This window comes from Lissotriton vulgaris, chromosome 9, assembly GCF_964263255.1.
Source record: "Lissotriton vulgaris chromosome 9, aLisVul1.2, whole genome shotgun sequence".
NCBI classification, from domain to species: Eukaryota; Metazoa; Chordata; class Amphibia; order Caudata; family Salamandridae; genus Lissotriton; species Lissotriton vulgaris.
In genome coordinates, this window is record NC_141697.1 from 511,974,194 (window position 1) to 511,993,820 (window position 19,627).

Sequence of the window (19,627 nt, forward strand, 5' to 3'; positions counted from 1 at the left end):
AAACCCTTATTTATGCCAGCTGCTGCTTTCAGTACCTTTTGGTACTGAGACCCGCTCTGAGAAAATGGAACATTGAGTTTGGTCTGTCGTAATCAGTATCCCCAGCCTTATTTTTACACTAAAAAGGTCTGTCCTTCCATCTGTGTGCCCATCTATATCCAAACATATTCAACCATTTGCACACCTATCCACCATATGTCCTTCCGTCCATCATTTCACTCATCCATCCCTCCATCCACCCTTTCACTCATCCATCCATTATTCATCTACCCACCCTTTCACCCCATCCATCTGTACAATCATCCATGCATCCACTCTTCCACCCAGCCATCAATTCACTTACTCATCCATCCACCCATTCACTTACTCATCCATTCACCCAGTCATTTATCCTTCCACCCATTCACCCTTTCAGTCATTCATCCTCCCTTTCTCTCCATCCCCCTTTTACTTATCCATCCATCTACCCACCCATTTACTCATCCATTCATGAATCCATCCATTGATCCTATTACTCATCCATTCTTTCACTCATCCAACCATCCGTTCACTCATCCAGCCATCCTTTCTCTCATCCATCCACCCTTTCACTTCACTCATCTATCCATCCTTTTGTCCATCTACCCCTTTCACTAACTCATCAATCCTTACATCCACCCTTTCACTCGTCCATCCATTCACCATTTCACTTATCAATTCATCCATCCACCCATTCACTTGCCCATCATCTACCCTTTCATTCACCCACCCATCCATCCTTTCACACACCCATCCCCCAATTCACTCGCCCATCAGCTGCCCTTTCACTCATCCATCCATCCTTTCACACACCCATCCAAACTTTTACCCATCCATCTACCCTTCCACCCATACATCCATCTATTTACCTTTTCTCTCATCCATACTTCCATTCATTCACTCATCCATCCATCCTTTCTTTCATTATCTATCCATTCCCCTTTTCATTCATGCATTCATCCTTTCAGTAATCCATCCAGCCATTCCTTCAGTTATTTACTCACCCACCTTTTCACATTATGAACGGAGCCTTTGTTTGCAGAGTTGCAGGCAGAAGAGTCCCATCAAGAATGAACTACAGCAAGGGGTGGGCTGGTGGAGAGTTCCCTAGGCCCCTGCACATAGGCAGACTGAAAACGTAGAAGTTATGCATTATGCACAGTGCCAGGATGTGAGGTTACTGTAACATGGTGTTGTTTTAAGCTGTGTAAAAAAATTGGGGGGTCTCTTCAAAAGGGGTGTTTGATGTAATTAAGAGCGCAGCTTAAAACACCTAGGCTAAAAATCTGCGCTTAGCATAGTGTTCCGCCTCATTGGTATTATGTTGTCTCTGTCATTGCATCCAGATATATAATACAGCAAGTATCATTACACCTCAACAAGCCAGGACTATTGGCTTTGTCAATGGTTGCTAGTTCCTTAAAAAAAAAAAAAAAAGGAGCAACCATGGCTTTGTTGAATACAATATTGAAAATACTTCAATTCTAAAATGACAGGACAGTGAGAGAACAATAACCTGTTCTTTTAAACTTATTTTACAGGCTTCTTTGAATGAAGTGTTTTCTAACGTTGCAGCGTGTTTTTTTTTTTTTTTATCGTACAGAATGCCCTTCTGTACCCTGAGGCAGGAGGATGCCGCCACATGGTGTCACACCCTCAGATTGCCCCATTGTCATTCAGTAGGTGGCAATCAGCGGCACACTGAATGACAATGGGCGGGAGGGGCTGCTCGTGCGAGGCGCCTCCAGCAGCAGGGGTGAGGCCTCTCACAGGGGAGCAGCGCTGCTCCCAGTGATGGCCAAAATTACAGATAAAAGGCCCGTGGAATTTACGGATGGTTGGTCACCCTAGTGTGCACGGCGCCCTTGGCACCTCATTACGGCGCACCGGGGCGCACAGTTTGGGAACCACGGAGGTAGAGGAATGCTGGAGTGCCTGGTGGAGTAGAAAGAGAGACAGTTGGAGTGTGTGGGCTGAGCAACAAGGATGCTGCTCCTGGTGGAGCTCAACATGACATCTTCTACTTACCATCTAAACCTGACCTGTAACTAAGCTTAAATAAACCTTTTACTTATAACCCATCTCATAACTACCTCTGGAATTCTTTTGGATTGCATCAGTACTCTAAAGCTAAATTCACATCCCATGGGGATCATCCTGTAAACAAAGTCAGCCACATGAGGCTTCCTTCGCACTCTTACACTAAAAATCCATGACCATCATGCTGACATTTAACTATGTGCGAAAATCCCCACTGTAATGAACGTTCCACTGAAATCTCCACCGAGAAGGGCGAAAAGGGGCGCAATTTACTGGGATTAAATGAACGGGGTGTGAAAAGGGCAAGAGTTAGAAAGTTCGCTGTGGGGACAGGAAAGGGAAACATCTGGTTGATGCTGCGGTCAGAGTCTGAATGACAAGCTTCGGAGGTGTAAGACTGAGTAGGAAACTGGCGAGTAAGTCGCAGGACTATAGGGTACTCTATAACGCTTTGTGGTGTACCCCTATTCTGAATCGTTGTTGTTACCCGTGGTTTCGTTGTACCCTCTCATTGCTGTGGTTCCTCCTCGGTTCAGGCAGAGACGGCCACGGACCCAGGTGGTGTGCACTCACCTCGAAAAGCTCGGCGGTGGCTGCCATGGGGGTAGACGGTGCGGCCTGTCACATGCTGGGGCTCTGCGGGACTCGGGATTCTGTGTGCAGGGCTCGGCCGCTCCCCCTCTGTCAGCACTACCGGAAGGAACTGCGCGCAGAGCACAAAATAGAACCTACGCGCAGACAACACAGACACCTGACCCGGAAGTGGAGCTGCGGGACCGCACCAGAAACAGGAAGAAGCTGTGTGCTGAGCACGGGATAGCGACTACATTTACCGGTGTACGGCAGTGTCTCTGCCATGCCTATCAGGGGACTCTGGATCCTGAGACCCGGGCAGAGCGATGGAGGGCCCGGCCTCTTCAGCAGGTAAAGCAGTCCCCGCGTTTGTGTGAGCCTGTACTGTACCCAGAAGGATGGTGGAAGTGAGAGACACTTCATACACGGAACCTATTACTGTCAGGATGCCTAATGTCCGTTGTGTGGTGTCAGTCAATCTCATCTTCGGGATCGAAAGAATTATTTTTTTATTTCAAGATTTTGATGGATTGATTATTGGCTTTGGTGCAGCTGCAGAACTTGAAGTGCTTGGTAGGTCCGAGTTCTTCGTCATATTTTGGGAGGGTCATATGCTAGCTGTGTTTGTTCCACTATGTGTACAAACAATTTCATACCGCCTAATTCTGTAGTTTGGTCCTGTTTGCAGCAGCTACACACGTTTCTACCCCTACTGTCATCGTTTAGTAAATGACATGTAATAACACTAGACATGCTCACATGCGTCAAATATGTCCACACTTAGCGATGGCAGATTGAACTGGACCCAGTAACACGCTATTTCGTTGACATGCCAACGGGCCGGAGTTTTTGACTTGCACCAATGTTGGAACCCATTTTGCTATTGGGTTGTGTAAAGCTGTTCTATTTACAATCAAGTCATGTGTTATAAAAAGGCATTGGTAGGTGGACAGTGTACGCTTTGACAGGAATACGTTGCACCACTAAACAGCACTACTTGTGCTCCATTGTAATTGTTAAACAAGCCTGGGCATATTAGTTATATGTAACAAAGATTGGCATACGGGTACCTTCTTAGAAATGTTTCACGCCCTCACATACCATAACATGTACAAGACAAAACAACTAAACGAGTCACTAAAAATATATTAATTTCTTTTGACATATCATTTAATAAATATGTTTAAGGACAGTTTTAATTTGCCGTTATCAGTTTGCAAAATTGCATTTCAGACTAAAAACCAAGCTACCACACAGCAGTCATATATATTAATGTCAATATTAGTTTGCCATCGCATGCTTTGTGACTGTATGGTTTTTACGTCGCTTCTTCTGTGAAATTTTACAGTGAATCGAAATGTAACCAATAGTTTCCAATAGATAGCTTCATTTTGAAGTAGTATTTCACGTGTTCGGTATAATGATTAATATCTCTAAGTATCTGACATTAATTAGTAGTACACCGTGGATAGAAAGTTCTTCCTAGCTTATTAAACTGGAGCAACTACAAACCTTTCTTACATTTTAAATGAAAGGGCTGTGTTTTTTGTGTTCGATAATTTTTTTCCTAAATTTTATTTTAGAAGTGTTTATGGGGTTGGGGTTTCAATAAGTTTATTACATAACTTCCCAGTTAGGAGCGAACCGATTATAACAAAATGTTAATACATTGAAGTATAGGACAGGACTATCTTTAGTTTTGAGTATAGACAACAAATGGTCCTCGACATAATTTCACTGGTAAAAATAATCATAACATTTGATCAATCTTATTAACTCCACAATCAGACTTAATCTATAGTCTTTCTGACATGGATGATATTAGCCCACAACCTCAAAGAACATTTACAGTATGTGCCAATAAATCAATAAACTCGAAAAAAGAGGGGGTTCAGCTGAGATAATTAATTTAATTTATCATGTATTAGCAAATGGAAATCAATATTTCTATATACATATATATTTACACAAATCCTAAGACGAAATACATTTTTACTCTAAAACAGGAAAAACGAGAACGTGCACAGAGAAAGATAAAGCGTGTGCTCAAGTGAATGATCAAGAAGATCAGGAAAAACAGTGTAGATCATTTATATACAGGGAAACATTGAGCCTGTCCTAGGTATAGCTTGTAAAAAATACTTCTTTTTTACTCGCTAAGTGCTATCTACAATTCCTTGGTCCTTAAATTGCCCCGTTGGCAATAGGATTACCAGGGAGAAGGGGATGGAAGGTGGACTGGGGACAGGGGTCACTAGGTACAGGCTCCCAGAAGGGAATGTCGTCGACGTTTCGACCCAAATAAAGAGTGGGCGGTTCAAGTCCTCAACAGCGGGTCTTCATCAGGACGGAGTGACAGGGGATATCTCTCAAAGTGCACGTCAATTAAAACCATTTGTATGGCACCCTCCCGTGGTGCCTTGATGCGTCCAAGTGCGACGACCGGTCCGCACTTGTACTATGCAAGTGTCCAAAATTATACCAATGCGTTTGTCACTGGTGTGCTTATTTCAAAATTGTATACTGTTTATCCGGCACGTCTGATGCCTCACGCTCGTGTGTGCAGTCAGCGCCGAGGTATCTGGTTGTTCCGCATTCCAAAACGCGGTGCAAGACGGAAGGCTGCACAACGCGAAACGGAGCTGATACAATTTTGAAATAAGCACACCAGTGACAAACGCATTGGTATAATTTTGGACACTTGCATAGTACAAGTGCGGACCGGTCGTCGCACTTGGACGCATCAAGGCACCACGGGAGGGTGCCATACAAATGGTTTTAATTGACGTGCACTTTGAGAGATATCCCCTGTCACTCCGTCCTGATGAAGACCCGCTGTTGAGGACTTGAACCGCCCACTCTTTATTTGGGTCGAAACGTCGACGACATTCCCTTCTGGGAGCCTGTACCTAGTGACCCCTGTCCCCAGTCCACCTTCCATCCCCTTCTCCCTGGTAATCCTATTGCCAACGGGGCAATTTAAGGACCAAGGAATTGTAGATAGCACTTAGCGAGTAAAAAAGAAGTATTTTTTACAAGCTATACCTAGGACAGGCTCAATGTTTCCCTGTATATAAATGATCTACACTGTTTTTCCTGATCTTCTTGATCATTCACTTGAGCACACGCTTTATCTTTCTCTGTGCACGTTCTCGTTTTTCCTGTTTTAGAGTAAAAATGTATTTCGTCTTAGGATTTGTGTAAATATATATGTATATAGAAATATTGATTTCCATTTGCTAATACATGATAAATTAAATTAATTATCTCAGCTGAACCCCCTCTTTTTTCGAGTTTATTGATTTATTGGCACATACTGTAAATGTTCTTTGAGGTTGTGGGCTAATATCATCCATGTCAGAAAGACTATAGATTAAGTCTGATTGTGGAGTTAATAAGATTGATCAAATGTTATGATTATTTTTACCAGTGAAATTATGTCGAGGACCATTTGTTGTCTATACTGATGAATACCCAGGTCCTTTGACTACATTGGGTCTACCCCTGTTTTATAACAGTATCTTTAGTTTTGAACTTAACGATATCACTTAGTTCCATATTTGGGCATGCCAATCCAATCCAAAAATTCTTTATTTCGGCCATTTGAGACCATAAAAGATTCATAAAAAGCATTAAAACATTTAAAACACATCCACATACAATATAACATAACATGGTGCATTTCATAGGTAGTTCATTCCCTGAAGAGTCTGGGCATGAGGAACGATTTCATTACAAATCATATCACTTTTCAGTCTTTTTTTAATTTTCCCCTTATCTGCCACATGGCTATTATAAACTTGGCAACTGCAAAGACTATGTGGGGCAGGGTACTTGTCTTCAGTATTCTATATGAATGTAAATAGTTTCTTATGCCCAAGTTCCTACACAATGGCACTAGCCAGTATTTCCTCGGTCTAGTGTAGGCCGGGCAAAAAAACAGAACGTGAATTTCTTCCTCATCGTGGTTGTTGCACCCAGGGCAGATTTTATCATCCCGCATAGTCCATTTGCAAGTGAAGGTTTTCAGTGGCAGTGTGCCTAGCCTCCATTGAATGAACAGTTTCCTTGCTAGAATAGGAAATATGATGTCCATAAAACCTTCAAAATGATAAGAATTTTTGGAATCCAAGAATTGTTCAGTCAGGGTGCCAATCTTGGGTGCACACACAAGAGAGACTAGACTTTTCTCCTTGAATATTTCAACCAGCCTTTTGCGAGGGACCCTTTGACAGCCTCTTTCAGGAGCCTCCCATAACTCAGGGAGTCCTAGGCGATGAGTTCTCTCTTGATAAAGGCCAGCAACTGGATTCTATCACGCTTGTTAAGATTCATAACATGCTTAGGGTCTTCCCTGTAGTGTGCAAGTTCGCCAGTGGACCAAAGCCTGTGCCAGAACCTCAGCGGTTTTAGTTCCAAATCGTCCCCTATTGAAGGGAGCCCCAGATCTAGTCTTAGGGGTAGCAAGGGTGTGCCTTGGGGAAGAACCAAAAGGCGTCTGAGGAAGTTATTTTCTACTCTGACAAGTTCTGTCCCAGCTTTTTGACCCTACAACTCACTACCACAGGATGCGGCCGCTTTGGCTTGAGTTTTATACATCTCCACAGCTGGACTGATGGGTTTAAAGGTGGATGTATTTGCGACCTTCAAAATTGCCCCCGACAATTGGGACAGCTTTAACCGGTATCTGGCTATCTGAGGGCCCCATGATAAGTTCTCGTGTAAGGTTACCCCCAGATACTGGAACGTTTTTACCCTTTCCAGCCTTGCAGGACCCAGTGTTGGATTAGACCTAGTTGTGAGAGAGGGATTAAATATCATGAATTTGGTTCTTTCTGTATTTATCTCCAGACCGTGTTGCCTGCAGAAAACGTCAAACCCATCTAATATCTGTTGGATTCCCATCGGGGATTTGGAAAGCAGGAGGGTATCGTCGGCAAACATAATAGCCGGTACCCTCCTGCCTGCCAACAAGGGTGCATCGTTGTCCCTGACATTGTCAAGATGGAATATGACACTGTTAACAAAGAGGCAAAACAGGGTGGGCGCAAGAACGCAACCCTGTCTTACCCCTCTGAGAACTGGGAATCTAGAGGACAACGCTCCATCCCTTCCACACCTAACCTGAGATAAATTGCCTTTGTGAAGCCTAATTATAGCATGCAGTAGTTGAGAAGGAACACCCAACTCCTTTAGGACCTCCCATAGTTTCTTACGGGGAACCAGGTCAAATGCGGACCTCAGGTCCACGAACACCATGTACAGACTCCCCCCCTCGATCCTCACTGTTTTCCAGTAGAGGAGAACGAGACGGAAAATCTGGTCCATGGTGGACGTGTTTTTCCGGAAGCCTGCCTGAAGGGGACTAAGAATCGCGTTATCCTCCATCCAGTCTAGGAGGTGGTCCAGGAGAAGGCGGGAGAATAGTTTTTGTGGTACATCTATGAGGCTGATCGGCCTGTAGTTGGCTGGGAGCAGAGGAGAGCCCTTATTGAAAATTGGTACTATCTCTGCCCCCAGCCAAGTACAGGGGATCTCCATGCCTCCCAGGATGGAATTAAAAAGAATTAAGAGGTACGGGCCCCAGATCTCTGGATGATATCTAAACAGATCACCAGGCAATCTGTCGAGTCCCGGGGCCTTCCCCAACGCCAGTCTCTCTATGGCGCTAACTACCTCACCCAATGTAAATTCTAGTCCAGCTGCGGGGTCGGATATGATATCAAGGGCCACCTCATTAGCAAATTCAGGAGTATCTTGGTATAATTTGCTAAAATGGGCTTCCCAGACCGGGGCAGCGATGTTTGGTTCTACTGCTGTTTTTGGTTCTCCTGAGCCAGTGTTAACCAAAGACCAACATTTTCTAGAGTCCCTCGTTTCTAGTGCTAGGGAGAGGTCCTGCCATCTATTCCAGTCCCATTCTGACTTTGCTTGTGCCATGGCTTCCCTATATTTGCGCCTAAGCTCAGCAACCTTATCCCTATTGGTGCCGGATTTTATTGTGGAGATCAGCTTGGTCTTGATCTTTTTACAGGTGGAGTTATACCAAGCTGAGGTTCGCGTCTTTTTCTTCTTTGACCCCTCCACCGGGTAGAAAACCTCTCCTAAAGTTCCCACTAAGTCTGTATGGATTTGGGCTAGTTTCTCATTAAAATCTGTGGCTCTGGGTTGGTTAAGCAGTCCGTCTATTTCATCTAGCTTAGGGAGTGCTAGTTCATAGATTTTGATTATGCTCTCTTTTGAATTTACTAATTTCCCCCATCTTACCTTGCGTCTGTTAGTACTAAGGACCAAATTCCCTAGGTTTTCAATGGGGTCAATAAATGACGGACCTGCAGCAGGGACGGGGTGAGCCATATCTAGACAGAAGGCATTATGGTCGCTGTCTGTTCTTTCTACAACTCTAAAACCTTGAACCACAAGCCTGTATCTACAAAAATGTAGTCTAGGCACGATTTGTGGTCCTTCCTGTTTAAAGGTGCACGTTGAAGGGGTATCAGATGGGGTGCGCCCATTACAGGCCTTCAGGGCAAAGTTCAAAGTCAAGGACATAATCTGCACTGCTAGAGGGGACCAAGATTTAGGATGAGGGGATTGGCATGGAGGGATCCCCCAATAATCGTCTTCAGCAGTTAGGGCGCCCTCCTTCAAACCTTCGAGGGGTTCTAAGTGGCTGTTAAAGTCTCCACCCATCAGTATCTTACAGTCCGTGGGGAGTTGACCCAAAAAGGCTGAAAGATCATCCAAAGTGGGTGATTCCATGGACACACTCACTGGGCATGAGTACATGTTAACAATTGCCAGATTAAAGGCATTGGGCCATTTAAGGAGAACACATTGTATGTCCTCCGAAAAGGTAGGTACTATCTCCGCGTTACAGCCAATGTGGCTGGCCGCCCAGACAGCCAGTCCACCCGAAGGCCTCCCTTTACCATTCCACTTAGCGTTGATGTAGAAGGTTGCGTAGCCTGCTCTAAGGAAGGGTTCCCTAGCCCAAGTCTCCTGAAAGAGGCAGATGTCGCTGCTGTCTACTAGGGAAGCCCAGTCGTTAGTGTCTAATATGTTGGCAATACCTGCCACATTCCAGGAGAGGACCTTCATGATTCCTACGGGAGCCTTAGGTACCGTCCCCACTGGTCCTCTCAGCGGCGGTATTTAATGGTGGTAGTTCAGACCTGTGCTGTATTATTCCTAGATCAAATGGGGCTTCAGATATTAGATTAGGACCGGATGGGCTCGGGGATAAGTTAAGTGGTTGGCCCCTGGAAGTACTGGCAGTTATGCTCTCCGAGGGAGATGTGTCAAGGTCTCGAATGGTGATATCCATTACATCTCTTCCTGTCCCCACCCCAGCTGTTTCAGAAGCTACACCTTGAGTGTCCCCAATAGGTGCGCCCTTCCGGAGTCAGTCTACCTGGTCGAGGCAACTATATCTGTTGGGGTGAGCATAATTGCCATAGACAGGGGTATCATAGCGAGTGGGCCTATACCTTGACCCGTCAACCGCAAATCCCACCCTAGTCCAGCCGTCGTCCCTCCTCACAGTCGCATCTCGTACATTGGGATAGAAGAACGACAGGGGGACCAGTTCTATAGATGTATTCCCTGGACTTCCAAGCCAATTGCAAATGTACGTAGCAACCTGAGAACTCATAAAGCTTACGATTATACAATCTCCCCCATTTTTCTTGACAGTGTACCCAACCCATGGAACCCTTCTGACCATCAGTACTTCTCCTCTTAGGTTGGGTGGTAGGGGCCTATGGACATTTAGCCAGCTAATAAGTTTGTTGCATAGGGAATCATAAGATTCCACCACATTGCTGGAGAGCTCAGGTACCCCCATCAGAATTACAGTAAAGGCCGCCGCCTCGGGAGGCAGGTTAACAGCTTTTCGCTGGTTAAGGGTGTTGCCTGTCCGATTGGGGCAGTCAGCCATTACGTTAGGCGGTCTCTCCTGCCCCAGTAGCTTCTTCAGTGGTTTCGAGATGACTGTGAACCCATTGATGAAAAATTAAAATTATTCTTTACTTTACTTTACTTGATCAATACCCACTCTGAGGAGCATTCATGATGGCTTTAGCCACTTTTTCATGTGCCTGATACACTCCAAAGATAAAAGGTGTCCGAGAAACTCCTAGCTGATAGTTAAACATTAAGCTTCATTTACTGTCAAGCCCCTACTTTCTAGGATGCCTAAAATGTGAACGCGAGTGCAATTGTGCACCTTAACAGTGCTAACAAAAATCAGGATTTCAACCTCGAAATGCATGTACTCCACTCTGTCCGCTAAATAAGTTGTATATTAAGTGCTGGAAGACATATGCTGCTGAGGCTAACCCAAAAGATATCCTCAAGTAGCAGAAAGCTCTGAAAGGAAAAAAGTGGTAAGTAACATTGACTCCTCTGATAGGGGAATTTGGTGGTATGCGGACCTGCCAAAATTTCATGGATCCACAGCAATGGATGGGAGTCCACTAAAACTGCCCTTGTCTTTCTTCCTGTACTCTATCCTCGGACTATATACTCAATTTAATAGTATGAAGTGTATTGTCAAATGTATTCAGGACTTGCAGCACAAAACTTGGAGGGGGGTTTGCAGTATAGCTACTGCTCCGGTTTGAACCTTTTTTTTTTTTTTTTTTTTTTTTTTTTTAATGAAATCAATTTACCACTATTTGGTCTTTCAAATAATACTCCAAAGTGGCATCAAAGTCACACGTTGATATTGGTATTCTTAGTTTAGCTAAATAATTGTAATTTGACTAATCAGCCGTTTCCTTCCTTGTATAAAATATGTTCCTTTAAACAATTAAGCTTTGCTCATCACTAAAAGGCAGACTTAACCTTTCGACGTGTTCAGTACAATTGTCCCATTCTCTGAATCAAGAGTTCTCTGGTATGAATTCAGGTAAAATGAGCAAAAATCCTTTGATTCTCTGAGCCATGACATCTGTATGATATAGCCACTTTTCTCTTTACAACACATTTTTTTGCATTCACTGCTACCAAAAATTGTGCAAATGCTCATTGCCATTCCATTTAATTGAGCTTCTGGAATTTTTAAAAATGCAGCTGATGTAATTGCACTTTGCATGAGTGAGTCTCCGTGCTGTGCTTGAATGAATGAAGTGATTTTAAATTAATTGAACAAGTCCTGATACTTATTCAAAAATGTATTTAGCCACTAAAGTCAATGCAATTACCCACAGGTTTCATTAAAACAAAATATTATAAAAGGTCTGTATTTAGTAAATACCTTACTATCTTTGTTGCTTTAAAAGCAGTGCTACTTGTTACAGTGAAGTAGGTTGCTGAGGCATCCAAAATAACTAAGGTGGCCACCCATTTGATGAAAAAATATGTTGTCTTCTTTCCTTGGGGAAGTAGAGCTTGTTTTATCCTAGCATATCTTACTCTTACTGCTTACACACACACTGAGCGAGCAATGTTCCTAAGGCTATGCAAGCTTGGGCTCATGCTGCAACTCCCCACGGTGTACCATCTTACCCCCACAAAACAGCATGACATTAAAAGAAATTCCTGCAATTTGTAGACATTAGCGCGACAATACAGTGGATAGTGCCAAATTGGAGTTGAAATCCAATGATGACTAGTGAGTGATGACGTGACCAATGCATAATAGCTATCCCACTTGCCGTGTTAAAAGTCACTTGTTGCCATTTGTTGAGTTTGGAAATAAAGCAGAATAACAATACCAGTCATGCCACTGATCAGATCAAGATGTCCGTTATCTCTGGAATACTTGATTTGTCACTTTAACGTCTGACTCGCCGCACTCAACATGTGCCTAAGCATTCCATTAGGCATACTAGTCATAAGGAAAGGCATATATGAAACATGAGACCCAGATAGATAACCATTGTCTTCTGTCACAAAAGTTTGGAAACTCGCATGCATCTGCCTTTTGACCCTCTTGCTAAAGTCTACCATACACTGTCCCACACTACCCTTTTCCAACCTGCCCCCTCTGTCTTTTGAAAAACCTGTTAGATATACAGTGTTAAAAGGGATTACAATGAACACATTTGTCTTGTTAACATTACTTTTTGTTTCTTTTTTTAGGCGTTTTCCCACAGTTGAAAAAAGAGCAAAAGTCTTCAATGGTGCCAGCTATGTGAAGCTTCCAGAGGATGTTGTTTTTATGAATGCTTTGTTGGTTGAGCTTGGATTAACAGATCAGGACAAAAGCTTTGTTGAGAATCGAGATAGTTGCTCTAAAATTACCAAAACATCTGTTTATACAGTTGTTGTTGGCGAAGGTAACCTTTGGCCTGTCCTTACCATTCAAAATAATGAATTTATATATGTTTCCCTTCCCCTTGTTGAGCAATCCTTGAAACCTCAACCACCGCTCATAAGCATCCATGGGATATCGGAAGCCTTCTCTCTCTTATCAGGACTAATGACCTATATGAACGTATGTCAGAAAAATGAGGCAGAATTGTCCGCAAAGCTGGAACAGCTTCCACTTTTGCTCATGCATGCCTGTCCCTTTGGAACACCCATAGATACAAACTTAAATGGGATAATGGATATTGTGACTGATGCCTCAATGAATCATACTCAGAAGCAGCCATCATGGAACACTAGCAAATTTAAGGGAAAATCTCAGGTTAAAGTTTGTGTCACTGAAAAAGTGAAGTCCATGCAATATGACAAGATGGATGCCACCGATATGTGGCAAGTGTGTGGAACTGTAACCTGTAAGGTGAGATAATATCTCAAATTAATCTGCTGTCAAAAGAGTTTTTCTACATTTAGTGTGAAATATAGCATACAATATAGCCTGAGGTAAAATGCACATGAGCTGGTAGTTGTCATGAAAAGTTAAACACGCTATTGAACTGACTGTTAGGGGACTACAAGGAAGATAGGAACTTCTGGGCTCCAATTGAGTCAGTTGGAGTTTTCATGTGTTGTCCTGATCGTTGCCTACTGTTGTACTAATAAATCATTATCATGTACACCATTTTAGCACATGAGTATAAGAGTAGCGAAGCAGAGTAGTTCAGGCCTTACTAAGGAAGATGCTGAGGGATTAGGTTAGAGACTTAAAAGTCGGGCAAATATAAATATTGTAATGTCCATCCAGTTCTGTGCCTTAGAGAAAGCAAAGTACTTTAGTCAACTCTTCTTAGGTTCGTATCCCCACCCACTGTGGTTCTCCACAGTATAGAGCATACTGCCCAGGGTCCTTCTTTTTATGGATTCTTGGTTTTCTGTAAAGTTCTTGCAGTTTCTTTGAGATTTCACGCTTGCGTGGCAGATGCTCAAGTATGCAAGTGGAGTATGCAGTTCATAAGCGAATCGGGAAAAGAAACCGAAAAGGCAGTCAGTCAGGAGGGGTCTGAGCAAACAGATTGGCAGGATCGGATTGCTCAGAAGCAGGAGCCCTCACGCCCAGATAGGTGTCATGTTTCTTCATCGAGCAGCTCCTTGTTGGGCTGGGGCTGAAATGCCCAATGGGCCCTGCAAGGAGCCTCTTTGCTGGTGGTCTTTTGAAATAGGATGCCGTGATGAAGTGAAGTGGAAGTGCTGTATGTGTAGACTGATGTAAGTGTGGTATAAAATAACTAAGAGAGACCCTGAACGTTTTAATAAGTGGGGCCTCTTGTTTTAAATAAAACCAAAGGGTGGCTGTGTTGGAGACAATGAGCAGGTGCAGCTCACAGGAAAGTGAGAACGTCAGTCACCATGTTCTGTGACGTGTAAATTCCCTGCAGATATGGGCACTTTGCGAGGACCATGTAACCTATTCTACAAATGATTGAGGTTGTAGTAGTGGTAATTGGCAACAATACCTAATCTCAAAATATCACCCTCGAAGTGTAGGATATACTTTATGATATGTAAAATCCGACGTCCACTGGAAAAGAGACATATAGAGAGTGAGAATTAAAAACAAATGGGGTATTCAGTAGGTCATACCCCATTGTCTCATAGCAATGCATTAGGCAGTTGTAGAAAAAAATGCCATAGACTGAATCACATCTGTCAGTGAGCATGCAAATACATATAAGAACAAAAAAACAAGTGAACAAGCAGGTGATGCACATGTGACGCATAATGAACACACACACATAAGCCCCATTATCTACATAAATGAGTGTGGATAACAACTATTGTAGCTAATCTAGGATGCAAAAATGTAGTAAAATCCAGCATGAGCGGCAGAGCTTATTCAATTTAAGTAAATGGACCCTTAGGTGATGGCAGAGACCACACTAGCTGCGGAGTGAAACTAGTAGAGAGAAGTAACATTCAGCCAACCTGGAGGTAATGAGAAAGCAGAGGAGGCGGTATATACGCTAAAGCGAGTAATAATTATCATTGCAGGTGTGATGAAGAGGGGCAGGTGTCGGTAATCACCTTCAGTGTAGATCGTAAATGTAATGCTTGATGTTCCAGGATGCCACCATCTTGGGGAGGACACAAGTGAGATTTTAGAAGTGAATAGAGGGCCCCACTAGGGGATCATAGGGCGCTGAGAAAGCCGGTCGGGGTGGGGCACGTCGCTGGGCCCGTCATGATTCAAGCTTGTGCAGAGTCCTTACTAAGGGGCATCCGTGACGCAGCGGTAGCCATATTGGAATGGTCTCTGTGGGGGAAGAATGGTGCAGAGCCATAATTGAAATAAAAAGACCACCATAGAGCAGTGATACTCAAAATATGGCTGGGGGGGGGGGGGGCACATGTGACTCTCCTGACTTTCACATGCAACCCCAGGTTGAATAGCAGCACTAGGCTGCTGGTTACTTTACAAAGCACAAACATTCATAAAGATATTAAAAGGCAAGCATTTATTTACAGACTAACTGAAGTAAAAAAAAAAAAAAAGACGCACAGAAGGTGTCCTCCTGTACCATTTAACTTTAAGAACACCTTCATTTTTAAAGGCTTCATGCAACAAACATGTAAAAATATGATAAAGGCGCTTTAAAGTTACAAAATGTGTGTATCATTACCATGTAAAAGCATTTCATCTTAGATTGTGAGATGAATATCGGTGCATAGAGAAATTGTGCTTTAAAATGACAGTTTTCGAACATGAATTTAGAAACAATCATGCCCCCCCCCCCCTCCCTAACAACAATGCCAATAGTGAACTAAGGGGCAAGTCAGTTGTTATGCACACCTTCTGGCTAGCATGGGCTTCTATTATATATGGACTACAGTATAGTTTATTAAATCAAATGCAGGAGAAGGTTTTGTACAGGGCACATCCTGAAGTCCTGCATTTCGAGGTCCTCCTATAAGGGATAATGAAGAAAAAATAAGGTAAGTGGAATAAAACAATTGCCTAGAATCATACAATTTGATCAAGTGGGGAAGCAGAAATTGATCCCAGGTGCAATTCAACCACTACATGTGCATGCGCTGCTTCCTCTATGCCTGCCTTACACCTCCCCAGCCCCTGGCCGCCACACCGCTGGCATCAATCAGCCCTAGGCCACACCACAGTCCGAATGTTTTGACCCTTAGAAAAAACTTTGCAAGTAGCCATGTCATGTAGGCAATCTCTTCGAACAAATCCTCATATTCAAAATGAACACCAATAGGACACAATTGTCACAGTTTGGTCCTGTATCTAAATTAACACGTGGAGATATTGACAAAAATTAGGGGGATACAGCAAGTGTTGCGCCTCAGTATCTCTACATTGGGAGTATATGGGTTGGAATTCCAGCAATTATCTAAAGGGAGGATCGGGCATCTGTACTCTAGTCAGGGGTTGGTAGCTTTGGTCCACCAGAGGAAAATGATACACAATAGCAAAAGAGAACAGGGCTCACGGTGGAAGAGCCTTTGAGGAGATGGCATATATAACTAAAGAAAGGATCATGATGACGAGCCATATATGTAGTAAAAATGTATGTAAAGTACAGATATATATGTATAGGACCACAAACGCTGCCTTGTCGTGCCTGCTCTCATGGGGAAGTATGATAGAGGGCACCTCAGTTCTCCAGTTCACACCAGGCAATATTACCGTTTAGAATCAAAGTACCAAGGAGAGCAGTATCAGGCCTTCATATTTGTTCCACAAATGTCATTTGAGGGCTACCTGTGCAAAATTTAGGATTTCATGTGGAGTCATCCCTGCAGAGGGAGTGAATCCGGATGGGTTGCTCAACCCGATATCTGTTACCCCAGTTAATAAAAGAAGGTGTGAAGCCTGATTTTCCTAAAGAAATTGTGGAGCTAACATTCATTCAGAATTTATCCTCTTTGGTGTAGGAACAAAGCCCAAGTCCTTTTTGAGGACATTAGCCTCCTCTGTTGCGAGTGTCTTGGTGGCTAGGTTTACAATCCATTTCTTATTGTTTGACTCGTTGTCTGCATCTGGGGTTCTGACTGTTGCCAATGGACCCATTTTCTTTTGCCTCTGCCCCATTATCTGTCTAAAAAGGCTGGTTAAAGGGCTGAGGGAAGGGATTATGAGGGCAATAGGGTACTCGTATAAAGGTGGTGGGGGACAATCGATCATAAATGCTCGCCCAACTTTCCATCCTAGAGTTGCTACTAAACTAAGTGTTCCTCTTACGTTTGTTGTTGCTACTCTTGTCTGAGGTGATATCACCCCCTCCTACTGAGAAATTCTCTTTAATATAGGGGTAGACTTTCTCCTGATCAAATTTTTGTGATGCCCTTTTGGAGGTTTGATATTTTTTTGCTGCATCAAAAAATCTGTATGCTCATTGATTTCTGTGTTGGATTTGTTGATTGAGAACAATATTCCAGTTTTTAGGGCATTTTATGCAATATGGACCTTGATTATCGGAGCCTCAGAGGCGTATTGATTTTTAAAATCATCAAGTCGCTGGTACACTTCCAGGCGATCTGGGACCACACACATCTAAAGATGGCATCTTCTAAGAAGATCCATGGTGCATTCGTCATACCATTAAGAGAGCTGTTGGCTCTGAGGTATTTAGTCATGATTGCTCTTCGAAGAGTTATTTTTACTGGTTTTATTTTTAGAGCAGGAATAGATGGCTGTCTGAAGGGGTGGTTCCATCTGCTCTCAATAGTTATGTTCTAGGAATTTCAGCTACAATGTCATCGCCATATCTGAGGCCCTGGTTGCCATCCATGGTCAGGATAGTGTGGATAGGGTGTGTAAAATCCTGCCTGAGGGATCAGGAGTGGTTCGTGGGAAGGAGGAAGAGAGTTTTAGATCCCTGTGTAGACAATCTGGCTCACACAGGATAGTGAGCTATCCTGCAGCTTCTAGGAGTAGATGGGCAATGTCCCTCATCTGGCCCGCCGTTCATGAGTCCGAACACAATAATGGGGGGACTGGGAGCACGTCTAGGTCCAGCATACAAGCACCCTAAATGTATGTGCGTATAAGTGGCCTATGCAGTTCCTAAAAGAAACAGAAAAGCCAGTAGGTTAGGAGGGTATTGACCAAGCAGTTTTGGGGGGATCTGATTACTCCTAAGCAAGAACCCTCATACATCCAGATGGGTGTCATGCTTCGTCATTGAGCAGCTCCTCAGTGGGCCGGTGCTGCAATGCCGAACACGCACCTTGAGGGGCTCTTTGCCAGAAGTCTTTTTAAAATGTAACGATGCTCAACCACTTAGGTTAGTGTACATTGTCCCACGCTGTGAACAAGAGACAAAGACCGCTCCGGCATTTCTGGAGGTATGCACAAAACAGGCGAATGGAGAGGCAACAAGAAAATTTGTTAAATGTGATGTATCAAATTGATAAATTGAGACACATGTCCTTCATGAATGTGAAAAAAGTCCAAATTTTAATCGGTTTATCTTGACACAATGATAAAACAGCCAAGAAACTCAAAGTACGATGATCAATGAAACAGCACGAAACAGCCAACGCGTTTCACCGATATGGGCTTCCTCAGGGCTGTAAATACAATATACACAAATGGTCACAAAAATAATAAATATACAATAAGGTATAAAACTCAAAAAAAGATGTGACTAATGACTAGTCATTACAAACAAATCTGTTATTGCTAAATTATTTACAATTTGAAGGACATAGCATTACATAATACAGATCATGATTGTACATCGTGTACTGTGCATTGTCCGCATTGTCCGAAATAACCCTCATGATAATGTGAGCACAGATCATCACATGAAAAAGAGAGAACAAGAGAGAAGTAGGCGAAGGAAAAACAGAAAAGACAACGGGGGGAGGAATAAAACAAAGTGAAAGAAAAAGAAAGACATTAAGAAATATAAACATAACTAAACAACAGTGAGCAAGTTTAGTACAGACAGACTCTCTATTTAAACAGTACAAAAGAAAAAAGGGGGAAAAGAGAGAAAACAAAACTTAAATGGGTGGGAGCATGTAGTCATCAGCCAAGGTAAGAAGAGAAAGAACATGCAAAGATGCCGCTAAGTACTGCCAGTACTGACATATCCTATCAGCTGTGGCTTTTTCCAATGAGACTGTAATCAACCTGAATTTGTTCTGGTGAGAATGCTTTTCCTTATTTATGAGAGTATTTGGTTATTAAAAACTAACAATTTTTTCTCGTTGTAGGGTTTTTTGATGTTGGGAAATATACTGGGGTCTTTTTTAAACTTTTGGTACTGGCAGTACTTAACGGCACCTTTGCGTGTTTTTTCTCTTCTTACCTTGGCTGTTGACTACATGCTCCCACCCATTTAAGTTTTGTTTTCTCTCTTTCCTTTTCCCCCTTTTTTCTTTTGTACTGTTTAAATCGAGATTCTGTCTGTACTAAATTTGCTCATTGTTTAGTTATGTTACTTTTATATTTCTTCATTTCTTTCTTTTTCCTTCACTTTGTTTTATTCCTCCTCCCGTTGTCTTTTCTGTTTTTCCTCCGCTTACTTCTCTCTTGTTCTCTCCTTCTTTTCATGTGATGATCTGTGCTCACATTATCATGAGGGTTATTTCGGATAATGTGGACAATGCACAGTACACGATGTACAATCATGATCTGTATTATGTAATGCTATGTGCT

The 19,627-nt window shown here is 43.0% G+C and overlaps 2 protein-coding genes across 4 annotated transcripts in view; one reads left to right on the plus strand and one right to left on the minus strand.

Moving 5' to 3' along the window:
• EXOC5 (exocyst complex component 5) overlaps positions 1–2,792 on the minus strand; it is a 199,807-nt gene extending 197,015 nt beyond the window's left edge. Inside the window, exon 1 of the mRNA XM_086937971.1 lies at positions 2,632–2,792. Coding sequence (XP_086794097.1) covers positions 2,632–2,658 — 27 coding nt within the window. The 5' untranslated portion in view covers positions 2,659–2,792. The remainder of the gene's footprint in view (positions 1–2,631) is intronic.
• A 17-nt stretch (positions 2,793–2,809) lies between these two features.
• The window catches only part of AP5M1 (adaptor related protein complex 5 subunit mu 1), a 122,729-nt gene continuing 105,911 nt past the window's right edge, over positions 2,810–19,627 (plus strand). For 2 of the 3 annotated variants that reach the window (XM_086937973.1, XM_086937972.1), the window contains exons 1-2: positions 2,810–2,982; positions 12,718–13,363. In XM_086937973.1, the coding sequence (XP_086794099.1) occupies positions 2,915–2,982; positions 12,718–13,363 (714 nt within the window). In that variant the 5' untranslated portion in view covers positions 2,810–2,914. The remainder of the gene's footprint in view (positions 2,983–12,717; positions 13,364–19,627) is intronic. The other variant, XM_086937974.1, reaches the window with a different exon arrangement.